Source organism: Falco naumanni, chromosome Z, assembly GCF_017639655.2.
Source record: "Falco naumanni isolate bFalNau1 chromosome Z, bFalNau1.pat, whole genome shotgun sequence".
Classification (NCBI taxonomy): domain Eukaryota; kingdom Metazoa; phylum Chordata; class Aves; order Falconiformes; family Falconidae; genus Falco; species Falco naumanni.
The window spans coordinates 67,599,167-67,612,175 of record NC_054080.1 but is presented as its reverse complement, the minus strand read 5'-3'; the positions used below and the strand labels follow the sequence as shown (position 1 = coordinate 67,612,175).

Here is a 13,009-nt window from a genome sequence, read left to right as displayed (position 1 = left end):
TATGTCCAACGTTTTGCTGCACTTGTTTTGACTTTTGCCAGTTTACTATTTGTTCCTGGAGGGAGAAGGGAAGCGAAGGGCAAGAAAGGAGACCGAGGAGCTCCCACTGGCCTTTTAAGTATGTAAGGAACAGGAGCAGTTTAGCATTCTTAGAGATGGATTTGATGTTTGATTTCACTCTTTACTCTACTAGGGTGAAATGACAGGTTAATTTTATGTAATTACTGTTTAGTTTTTAGCAAGAAAGTTCACTTTGATTATACCAGATGCTGCTGAGGGTAATTTTTCACAGCAGTTCTTGTGAAGTTTTTCCCTATCTTATTCTTTGTTAAAGTCAATTAATATTTTATGCTGGTTTTGTGATCCTTCAATTTTTATCTTTGTTAAGTTTATTTGTTGAGTCACAAGCCAAGCTTTAATAGAGGAGGGCATCCTACTACTGGCTGTGTGCAATGTTACGAGCCCTTTTGTGTCTTTGAAGGTTGGAATCCCTTGAATCCTTTTGTCCTTCACAAAAATGCTGATGAATGTTACCAGTATCAATGTTCCTCTCTTAATTGTGAATATCAAGAGAAGAATTGACTGTAAAAAGCTGATACTCATAGCTTGAAACAAAAGGGAGTCAATTTTATATAATAACTAATGGTTAGAGAATTAAGAGAGCTGGATTCTAGTACCTGCTCTGCAGTCTCAATCAACAGAATATTGTGCAGAAGAGAACCTCCTGCCTCTTCTTCTTTCATGCTAAGCATAGCTTTTGGGGTCAGTGTGGATGTCGGTGCCTCTTAATAACATACAGACTTCTGTCTGAGTGAAAGAGCTTACGCTGTGGCACGTAGTAGGCTGGCTAGGAATTTGGTAAATAGCCCTGCTCCTATGAAATTCAGGCTCCTAATGTTAATGTAAAATTCCAGGATTTGTCATTTCAGTCTGTGCTCCAGTATTTTCTTTAAGGGTGAAAGAAGAGTTTACACATCTCCACATTTACTTTAACTGGTGCCAGTTGGAGCAGTCCTGACTTCGCAGTTGTGGTCAGAGGATGGGAGGGAATGTCCTGTCCCTTCTCTGACGCTAGCAGTTCCATAGCAGGGAAATGAGTATGTTCAGGTAGCTGATCCATGCAAAATTTTAATTCAGCCAGGGGAAGTAGGGTGATAGCAGCCCCAGCATCTATCAGCTTCACTTTTTTTACAACTGGACTCTAACATACTTTTTTGAAATTTTTTTTCTTTATTTGTATCTTTAAAAATTAAGCATGAAATTATGTAAAAAATTAAGCATGAAATTATGTAAAAAGCGTAAGCAGTGTTATTTTACAAGCCTTTTACATGAACCCTTTTTTAACAAGTTCCCTTGTGTTTTTCATAGGATATCACTGCTTTAACTGGTGTTCCAGATGAGCACATCAAAACCAGAAAAGTTCACATTTTTGTTCCAGCGCGTAATGCAATGCAGGCAGGAGTTAACAATACAAAGAAATGGAAGATGGAATTCGATAACAGAGAGCGCTGGGAGAACCCTTTAATGGGCTGGGCATCTACGTGAGTAGTTACTGAATGGGAAATATTTTTCTTCTATATTTGGCTCTTACTGTTCATGTAAATGTTAAGTTTGAACTATCCTACCTACCTGTAAATCTACTTGTGTTTTAACAGTTCTTACAGCAAGTGCTTGGGTTATTTAGTCATGTGATTAATGATCTGTTATGTTTAAAAGATTTTAGCTCGCAGCATCATCTGGAAGAGTTTGAAAAAAGTGTTAACAACAAGAAATGTGAACAATTACATTTGCAGTGATGTTACTGTATGGCAGCATCAGGGAAAGAAGATTATTTGTTAGCTGAAGCAGTAAATCCTCCTTAGCTGTCAGTTGGGTCTTTTAAATTTGGTTAAACATAAAATCTGGATATTTTTTTTTTTTTTACATAATTTTATAAATATCCTGAAGATCTGAAATGGAGCCATACCTAATTTAAAAAAAAAAAACAAACCAAACATATTTAAAATATTACACTGCTTGTTTCAGTGTTGCTAATATTAGCAGTAAAAACTCTTAAATATGCCAGAACTCAGAAAACTACTAATCTTAGCTAAAAATGCTATAATTTGGAGCCATAAGTACAACTTGGATGCAGCTAATTTTTAATTCTTTTTTCCTTATATAAAGGTACTACCTACATTTTACAGTGTACTTAGAATTCCTGTAAACTGTGAGGGCTGCGCTAGTAATTCTTCTGACAGTGTTGTGGTTTTGATTTGAAGCTGTTTTGTTTGAGGCATATTCAGAAAAGTTAATTATTCTACATAAACAAAAAATAGCCACTAGAGAATATTGTTTAAACTTCAGAAAGGATACAACATCTATTGAAAATTTCTGTCTGCAATCATATTAGTGCTTACCATGAAAGAATACAAAATTACATGAAAAAAAACCTTAAAACTTTAATTATTAAATAATTTGAGGACATTGTTTGATACATTCTAAGTCCAGTCACAGAACATTTTTTTTAATATTTTTTTTTTTACTTTTTTAACATATTTATAAAATAAATGTATCCAGAAATATTCAGAATAATGCTGAAATCAAGTCTTCCTGTTATATTGGTTTCCTGTAAAAAGCTGAGAAGACTCACAACCTGGAACATCTCAGTTGCATCAGTATTGCAAAGTACTAGGGAAGCCAAGCTCAACTGTCATTAAACATGAAAAAATACTGAATATGAATTAACTTACTAATTGTATTTAAACAGTCTGTTAAAATAGCTGTTCTAAAACTATAAGCGTTTATATAACAATGACCTCATTTCAAGCATGTCTTGGGGGTTTTTCACCATTTCATCTTAAGCGTATTTAAATTGTTGTTTCAGAGGATAAGAGTTCAGTGATTTAATACATGTATGCCTTGGGTGACTCACCTGCTGAAGATGGCTACATTTAACAAGTAATGACCAGGTTGTTGTTTCGTGGGGCCTAAATTAATGAAGTAATAGACTGTTGACCAGCAGTACACCTTTCCCTCCCGACTTGTGTGCCCCCTAAGTGTCTAGCCACTGAAGTATGGTGGTGTTTACACCACTGCACAGATGTAACATTTTAGCAGATGCTACTAAAATCTGCTTTGGTTCAGTTTGAATTTTAACTTTTCTTCTGATCTCCTTTTGCTTTTCAGCTGTCTTTAACCTCCCCAGACAAATTATTTTATGTGTGGGATTTTGCATCATCTCAGCCAGAACAAATGCTTTTAACCTTTCTAACAGTTATAACCATTTGTGCTAAATAAATGACCTAGAAAAATGAGCCCTGGTATTAAGGGCTTACCTGTATGTTAAATTGTCCTGGAGTGATCTTACTGTGGGAATTTAAAAAAGGAATGACTGTTTTGAACTAATCCATCTCTGCATGTGGTTTTATTTTGGAGTAGGGAAAGAAATATTTCCTGTGTAAGCAAACTCCAGGTAGGTCAAAAGCAAGTGCTGTGTTGAGAATTGACACAGCTAGGTTAAGAGCTTTTTAAACTAGTTTGTATCTGTTAATTTTTAAGGGATTTTTGCAAAAACTATTAGTGGTCATTCTGGTAATTTCAAATTACCATTGAACACTGAGAAATACCTAAGAAGAGTTTCTTCTCTTCAGATTTAATTTTTGCAAAGAACAGTTCTTAGAAGTTTTCCCATTCACTCTTGAATAATGTAATGGGTTTAGTGATTTAGAACCCTTTAGAGTCTGGAGATTAGATCCCTTTTCCTCTGAACTCAATGTACTTGCTTACCTGTAGGTCTTTGCTATACTTGTATCATTTTACAGTCTCATTTGCTTTTTTTGTTGCATTTGTTGGTTCTTGGATATAGGTTTCAGTGGAAATAATCCAACATTAGATCAAAATAAAATGGACTCACGGATTTTTTTTTTTAAATTAGGCAGTTTCATTACGGGAATGCCTATGGATAGTTCTTGAGTACATCTTTTAATATAAAGCTGTAAATGAAGGAACATGGGAAATACATGGTTTCAATTTTACAAGATGTCATAAGAGAACGAAACTTGGAATCTCTGTGACTGATAAGACAGTTTAGGGCAGTCATTGCACATCCTGCAGCAATGCTGTTGCTGACGCTATCAGGATGTGATGCTGGCCATCCAGAACTCCAGTTTGCTTACAGATTATCCAAACTTAAACACATGGATAGCTCATTTATGGGAAGAAATAAAAAATCTGTATTTAGATTGAATGAAAGATGATCCCATATGAAAACAGAACAAATAATTTCTGCACAATCCTCATATTCAAACTACCTCTGTCCTGTAAGGTTTTCACCAGACTTGCAGTACTGAACAGGCAGTGGTCCCTCACTACACATAAGACTTAAACTTCTTTGTTTCCACTTAGTAGTGTTGAGAAGAGTTTTACAACCTCAGCTGTGGAAGAGAAGGACAAAAAGCAAAAGTTGTCACGATATTGCAGTGTGGGTCACTTGATTCTCCACTGTTCATGTCATGGACTATTTCTTAGTTCCTAATTCTTCTTACTGCTCTGTAAGAGAAATCTTTAAATGTCTTCAAGAGAACCCATCTTAATGGCTTGTGAAAGTGTAATTTCTGCCTGTATGCTGTTTTTTTGTTGTTGTTGGGTTTTTTTGGTTTTGTTTTTTTGTTGTTTGTGTTTGTTTGGGGTTTTTTTTTTCTTGGGGAATATATTGGATATATAGTGAACTCCCATTTTCCCATGTGTACATCAGATAAAATTACATTGTTGTCTTTGCTGGAAGCTAGATTCCCCCTTTTTCCCTCCCCCTCCTCCGGTCACAGGCTTTGTCCTTTATTGTAGAGAGTTCAGTGTAGCTTTGGTTGCTTTTTCTCTTCATTTACCTTCTAGCTTCAGAGAGAGAACAGTTGAGAGGCAGCTCCTTCAGTAATCTGTTGCAATTTGGTTTTGTCTTCCGAGTTGTCTCCCAGGCTCATGTGCAGTGTTGTCTCAGGGAAGCATTATCTAATCATTGTGCTGCTACAACCAGTATCTTATTTTCTAGAAGTTTTGTAGGTTAATTTTTAGAACCTATTTTTTTCATCACTTGTCACTGTTCGTAAATTGAGCTTTTGTAACAACAAATGCAGTTTATTTTTTAAACTGAGTTTTCAGTTTGTTTCAGAAAGGTTTTTGCTGTTTGATTTCTTTCAGAAATGCAGGTGAGGAATAGCTAGCTGATCATTTAAAACTAACCACTGTGTAGTTAGTTAGCTAGCAGTTTGTGGTTTTGAACTTTCTGTTCAGTGGTGGCCTGCGGCCAGTGTGCTGCACTGGAATAATTTGTGGAGGTCATGTGACCTCAGCCAAAGCTGAACTCCTGAGTTTCTGTAATGTACTTTTCAGTCTCTTATTGATTCCTGTTCTGCTCACTTTTGATATTCTGCTCTTTTCTGTATAACATTATTTTTCTCCTAGCTGCTCTACAGACTCCAGGTCTCCTTGAAATGTTCAAAACTACTTTAAGCCTCCTGACCTTCCAAAAAGAGAGGGACTACAAAGCTTTAAAAAGAAAAAGATTGTTGCAGAGCAGATATTACAACCTCAGCAGGTGGTTAGATATATTTGTCTAATAAAAAACTTAACACAATAATTTCTGCAAGGAGTTAGGAGGGGAGGTTAACAGACTGAAAGGATGAAACAATACCCTACAGAAAAAAAGGTTAATCCCAGAAATAATTAAAGAGATTTTGAATGCCTTGTGAGGTGGTGTACATACAGCATTTGACTAGCATTTGAGATACAGATACAGTTATTTTTCATTTCAAATGTGCTTAAAATTTGTCATGTGATTTTCTTACAGCGCTGATCCTTTATCCAACATGGTTCTTACTTTCTCTACTAAGGAAGATGCCATTGCCTTTGCTGAAAAAAATGGTACGTTATGTATTGTACAGGTTGGGTGTGAGTGATTCAACTTTCTATAGGCAATCTTGATTCCGAAGTATTAACAACAGAAAAAGTACAGGATAAAGTATCTTCCCTCTATTCCGCAAAATCTGCAGACCATTAGTGCTCTGCTTGAGGAGGAGGAAAATGGGGCCGAATGTTTCCAAGGGCACTGAAGGCATGAATCTAGGCCTTTCACTTTCTGGATAAGTGTTCCAGCCTGTTACCATTACTATTGCAAAAATAAAGCAAGTATCTGTGTTTTGAATAAGAACTGAGCCTTGCTTAACTCTCGGAGGAAAATCAATATTAATACTTCAAAACTATCCCAAGCTGCAGGTCCCAGCTATATGGCAGTTAAATTTTTGCATGAAGGCTTGACATGAGCATCTGAATTCTAGTTAAGGAAAGACTGTCAGAACCCTTGTCAGTGTTTGATAATCAGAAAAACTAAAATTAAGCGACCACCAAGTAATTATGTTGGACTTTAGTTTTGGCCATGTTGCAGAATGGATTTATCATTGAATCAGAGTATCTTATGTTGGAAGGGAGCATAAGGATCATCAAGTCCAACTCCCTGCTCATCGCAGGGCTACCTAAAACTAAACCATATGACTAAGAGTGTGTTCTAGATGCTTCTTGAATTCTTGATAGGCCTGTTGCCATGACGACTTCCCTGAGGAGCCTGTTCCAGTGACTGACCACCCTCTTGGTGAAGAAGCTTTTCTAATGTCCAGTCTGAACTTCCCCTGACACAGCTTCATTCTATTTCCTTGCCTCTTGTCACGGGTCACCAGTCGAGAGGAGATCAGCAGCTCCCCCTCAACTGCTCCCCTTGAGGAAGTTGTAGATTGAGGAAGTTACATGTTACTTAAGTACTAAAGTCTAAACATTTACACTTGATCATACTTGAGAAAGAGAGTAAAGCCAGTAGCATTACTTAATAATTTTAGTACTAATAGTGTAGCAGAAGGACTGTATCTGTAAACTTACTTGGTTATTCAGACTTGCATTTTCTGACATGATTACGTATGCATAATCTCAGCCTTTTGGATATTCAGCAGTCATTCTATGTGTTGGTGTGAATTTTTCACTGCAGTTTTTTTTTTTTTAAATCAGTTCAGTTTTCCTTAAAGAGCTAGGCTTGATGCTTAGTGCTTATGGATGTGAGGGAGATTAATTGCACTGAGTTAAAGGCAGGAGTAATGCACATGGAGTGCAAACTTGTTCAGAAGTCTTCTTACCTGTGGTCTACAGCTTTCAACTATATTTAGTCTGGGGTAGACAGGTAGTGAAGTTTTTTGGTCAGGCCAAATCGTGCAAAGTTGTTAGAAGGCTTAAGCTGTACACCCAAACAGGGTAAGTCCATTAGCTTCTACAATTAAGAATCTAAATCATTTAATGTGCAATTTATTTGCACTTTTTAATGATAAAAGCTAGTATTGAATTCCTCTGTTCCTCTTTAAATGGATTTTTTTAAACTTAATAGTCTTAATTTTATTGAAAATTAAATTGTATTCACTATGAAATTAGTAGGATCATCATGTTTGTATTGGATATACCAGTCACTGTGCGATTCCAATAGTATTTTGTAATCTTTTGTGAAGAAATAAATTTTGGAGAATCTGCTGTTGCTTTACTTATGCTTCTTTGTGTTTAGTATTGTTCACACTATTTCCACTTATTGGGAAATTCAGCCTATAAGAAAAAAAAAAGAATCCTGGCCTATGTATCACTATGTTAATGAGCTACTTATAACATGTCCAAAAATATGACATATTTTGTCCTTTTGAAATGCAGATTCAGGTAAAATACTTTATATTTGTTCAGTGTAGAAAATTTATGCCTTCACTGAATTAGTAATGAATCTCCATTGCACAGGAAAACTGCAGAGAAATTCTGCCAACTAAACTAAGTGTTAATATCATTAGTTCAATTTTCACTTACCTAGCACCCTTAATTGTGCCATAATCGAGATGCACCAAACCTTTCTGCAGATACTGGCTTGCCGAAATTATTATTCCATTTTTATATAAGGTGGCTTAGTTTTATGCATATGATATGTGCATAGTATTTTCTATAGTAATAGCTGCAGTATCAGATGTAGCTGGAAATAAAAATCACAGTATTTAGTTCTGCTTTTGGAAAAAAATGAGAAACTTAGGCACACATTTACAGTAGAACTTAGGTTCTAAACTGATGTGCTATTGAAACGTCTAAATCTAGGAACACAAATATTTACCTCTGTCCTTCCTGTATGAACCACCCAAGTTTTCCGTTACAAAATTCCTTAAGAACCTCAAGTTCAATTTCTGCAAATCCTAGGTATTTCAGGTATTTTGATATGATTGGGAAACCTAAGAGCTCTTTCTCACCTAAGAACTTCAGGAATGTGAGGCAAACTATCTTTATGCCTGCTCCATCTGATGGTTTTTTTTAATGTAGGAATAACAGCACTGAATACAGTAATGGGAGAGATCTCTGTCCAAAATATGTTAGCTGACGATACTCTGAAGACAAGGCAAGGAGGAACCACTTTTAACTGAATGAAATTAAAACTATAGCCTGTCGCCCTAAATCCTTTTTTGTCCTGTCACCAAGGTAGTTCTTTAAAAACATACAGCTTTAGTAACAAGTATGTAGAGTTTTTCTACTCCACAATAACCTTTAGTCAGATAGTGAGGGTGTACTTCCAGAGACAATTAAATCTGCTTTTCATCTACTTGGCTTGTATGCCAGGGTTCTGGGCAAGAACAACCTCCCCCACTGTTGTGGTATTTTTATAAAAGTGACCTCTGCTCTCTGTCATGAACAACTGAAGGTGCCTAACTCAAAGAGACTGTTCCAGAGCGTAAAACCTTATCACATACTGTAGCCTTTTGCAATCCAAAGTTAGATGTAACTAACACTGTGGATTTTGGACAGCTATAGCAGCCCAAGTCGTTGTGCTGGCTGTTGTGAATCGCTTTTGGAGGCACTCGGCTCCTTTCGATCTAGTCTATAAAAAGATGAAGCAATAACTTGGGGCTACAGATCCATTCCAGAAGCCAGTGTCTCAAAGTTAGGTGTTACAATGCTAAATGTTGCAATACCAATGTCTGTCTCTGGATCTGGTGCTGGCTGTTTACTCAAGCTTGTATTTTTAATCGGAACAGAAGGCAAAAGCCAGTGCTCGCTCAGATGGAAAGAGCATGTTTTTAAAACCTCTATTCCAGTATTTCTTGCAAAGAATAGTTAACTTGGAAATGAATGTTGATCCAGCCTAATAAACATGAAGAAAATGTTTGTGTGACATTTTTGAATACACAAAATTGAGGCATGGTGACAAGACAACTTGTGTATGTTACAAATCATGTTTTGACATGTAGGTGTATCTTGAGTGTTTTCTGTGGACATAAATGTAAAAATTCATATATATGTTAAAACTTTTAAGAACTCTACAAGTTTTTATTTTAAAACTAAGGAAGAAAAGTATCATCTTATTAGTAACAGTTAAAACTGCATACTTAACCACATCTAGCTTCAACTCAAGTATCTCAACTTTGAGTGAAGTGTTGCAGCTAAAGAGACCAAACTCTGGAATACTGAGTGCTGCCCTGGCACCTTTCCAGGCACCTGGAAGCTGCAACCAATTTGCATTTTGATTTACATAAACACTAATGTCTCCACCTCCTCTTTTTGACATTTTTTAGCATTTCTCTCGCTTAACTATCACATAATTTACTTGTCTTCTATCACTTCATTCTCTTTTCTTTTACCCCTGATTTTTTACTTACAAAAATGTTAAGTATTAAACTCCTTCTAATGCTGAAGATTTTTCTTTGGTCTTACTTTCTTTTGGCCTCTCACCCTTCTTTTTTCTCTAGCTTTCCAAGGTCTCCATTCTCTGCCAACCTTTGGGATTGATCTTCTGTATGCTACTTTTTTTCCATGTTTCCTTATCTTATTTTAATTTCCTGTCCCAGCACACACAGAGCCTTAGTGTTTCTGTGATTCTCTGGAGTTTTGTAGTCATGAACTTGCAGGACAGCCAGCGTTCACTGTTGAGCTTTTCATTGATGACTGTCAAGTTTTTTGCAGCAGTAAAGAAAATGGGGCTAGGTAGTGTGGAGAGGTCTTAGCAACTGGGAGAACGGGCTTATGTCACATCTATGATACTACTGCTGCCCACTACATAGGAATAAACTAGTGGATGCCTACGTGGAGAAAAAGATATTAAAGTTAAAAGGTTTTAAGTTGCATTTGCTCAATGTTATATGCTGAGAATATTTAGAATTCTCTTTTGTTTCTTGTCTCCTCCCACCATTCCCCCTGTAACCTCCAGGCTGGAGCTATGATGTTGAAGAGAAGAAGGTTCCAAAACCTAAATTCAAGTCTTATGGTGCAAACTTTTCTTGGAACAAGAGAACGAGGGTGTCTACAAAATAGGTTGGCATTGGCTGCCTGACTGCAAATAAAGTCAGCTGTGCTGTATTTATAGTCCATGTATAATACATCTCTTAATCTCCTAATAAATTTGACCTTTAAACTACAGATGCATCTTGTGATGTCTATTTAAAATGTTTTTGATGTCTCCAATTGAACCTGTTACAAACCTCCCTATAAATAGAAGAGATTTGAAGTGTTCATACTTCTAAAAAATTGCTGTGCTAGGAAACTATCTAAAGGAATGTTTGAAATCAGCTGCAACTTTAAAGATTATGATTGCTTTTCAATGGTAATTTTATATTGTCTATCTTGTTTAAACTTAACCAGCCTTGCATATATAAATTCTCTCAATAGAAGCTAGGATTTTTTCTTGCTCTATACAAAAGAAGTTGTCAATTGAAGAGCAAAGTATGATATAGAAAACTTAGCATATGAGTAAAATGTGTATTATATAACTTCCTTTCTGCCCTAATTAATATTGTCATTATTCCAGAAAGATTTATGACTAGAATAGAAAGCACTGATTTTTATGTTTGATATGGGGGAGGTTTAAACCAAAAGATTGGGATTGCAATTGTTTGTCTGTGACATTCTTCAAAAGTGAAACTAAGGCAGTTTTCACAGATTGTCAGAATAGTGTCAGATAGCTTATATAATTATAATGCTGTTTTTTAATTGCTAGTTACATCTTTATCTGCGTTGAAGTTTCCTGTTGCCTAACAGAGAGGTGGTGATAGTATCTTAGCCTTCACACCAAATACGTAGCCTAAACTCAGTTTGTCTATGTGACATTAAATTGTTAATTTTAGTAATGCACAATATTCTGTTTGGAATCCTTGGTTACATATCTATGGCATTCGATATATTCACTTTAACTTTTACTTAATAAATTGAGGTGTCAACACATGATCAGTGGAATCCGTTACAAACTGGGGGAAGGTACACCTCTTTCTATGCAACTGAGAGTTTTATCCCAACAGTTACAGAAGAAACAGGAGACTGCTCTCAATATAGATCTAAAGAATGGTGTAAGTCCTATAGCTGATTTCTAGCTGAAAGAAGGCATAAAACTACCTTGTGTTGCCCAGATTTGATTATATTCTTGTTTCAGTTTTAACCAGCTGCCCTATATGCTGGCTAACATTTCTTTAAAGCATTGTTTTTGACCCAGTTTCAGTGTAATCAGCCAGTTGGCTGATGTCGCTATTTTCCTATTGCAGACAAGAACTGTTATTCATCTTCCTATTGAGTTTTGAGTGCTGCATTGTGCAGTGGAGCCTAAGGTCCTCCAGGAACGCCAAAGTGCACCAAACTGGAATCTTCACAGACCAGATTCTACTGCATCTCTTTGTATTCCAGCTGAGCTTAATGTGCTGATCTTACTAAGGAGACAGTAGTTAAGAAAAGCCATTTGTTGGGGTTTTTTTTCTTCTGTCTTTTACAGGTGAAGAGCAGCAAGATCTTAATTTAATGGTCTTCAAGCTTTATAAGAATGTCAATATAAAATTGAAAAATGCTGGGTTATCTAATGTGGCAGGTGCACAGTTCCGTTTTTTAAGCTATGTAGTCCAGGGAAGTACACTGATAAAGTTAGATACCTAACATTACCTCTGGACACCTAATATATGAAGCTGCTATATGTTAATCTAAACTCATAACTAGAATCAGTTTCACATAGAGAACAGCTTCTTTTGGTTTTGTTTCTGCTACTAAGATAATGAAAATATTCCAAGGTGAATTTAAGTCCCCTTCCCACGGAAGAAAGCTTTTTTTCATAATGCATATGTTCATTGTGATTCTGTAGTGCACACCGCACCCTAGGTCCTTAAGTCATGTATGAGCCCAGATCTTCTTTTCCTCTGATCACTTTCCTAGGACTTGGGGTTTTTTCCTCCTGATAGATGGCTTCTTAAGAATGGAAGAGCTGATCATCATCACTGTACTCTTCGAACCCTAGAAGTGGAGTGCAAGAGCTTGCAGAGGACCAGTGGCAACAGGAATATATTTTAAAGATCAAAAAATCTTCTAGACCCTCAGCTTCATTACCCTTTCATTAACTTACCAGAAAACTACAGCACTAGGCTGGAACTCAAGTTGTACAAGATACTCTGACTGTCTTCAGTTAAGTACCTTCAGAAGTGAGTGTTTCGTTGGTGAGCTTCTGTCTACTCTGCAGTGTATTATGACAGGTAATACTACTCCCAAATCTAGAATATGTAAAAACAAAAGGCGCAGCAGGTAAACTACCATAATCGGTTCTTTTAGTATCCACAGCCATTGATCTGAAAATGGAGATCTAGAGATTTTGAGGACTCAAGGCTAATACAAATGCTGAAATAGATTACAGATTCATCTTGGTGGTAGGCGTAGCTGTACTGCATCCTGCTAAACAAAGCTTTTCATGGAAGTAATGTTTCAAACCTATGGAAGTGTCAGAATCATTAATAAGAAAACAAAAAGTTTAATGCTCCCAAGCAAATAGAACACATTGTTTACTCAGTGGGATTTACATGAATCTGAGTTATCTTACCAGCTTACACGGTAATAACAACCAAAAGAGTATTAAAGAATTACAAGACAATTGTATGCCAGTATTGCCGAGGAGCCTTACATAGATACTACATTCACATTCTCTTGTTGAGCTGTGTAGATTTGAGACGTTTTCTTTACA

The 13,009-nt window shown here is 36.3% G+C and overlaps 1 protein-coding gene across 1 annotated transcript in view; it reads left to right on the top strand.

The window, feature by feature from the left end:
• Positions 1 to 10,443, top strand: part of NDUFS4 (NADH:ubiquinone oxidoreductase subunit S4) — a 48,133-nt gene extending 37,690 nt beyond the window's left edge. Inside the window, exons 3-5 of the mRNA XM_040580007.1 lie at positions 1,369 to 1,541; positions 5,825 to 5,898; positions 10,235 to 10,443. Of these exons, the coding sequence (XP_040435941.1) occupies positions 1,369 to 1,541; positions 5,825 to 5,898; positions 10,235 to 10,338 (351 nt within the window). The 3' untranslated portion in view covers positions 10,339 to 10,443. The remainder of the gene's footprint in view (positions 1 to 1,368; positions 1,542 to 5,824; positions 5,899 to 10,234) is intronic.
• Positions 10,444 to 13,009: the final 2,566 nt, after the last annotated feature.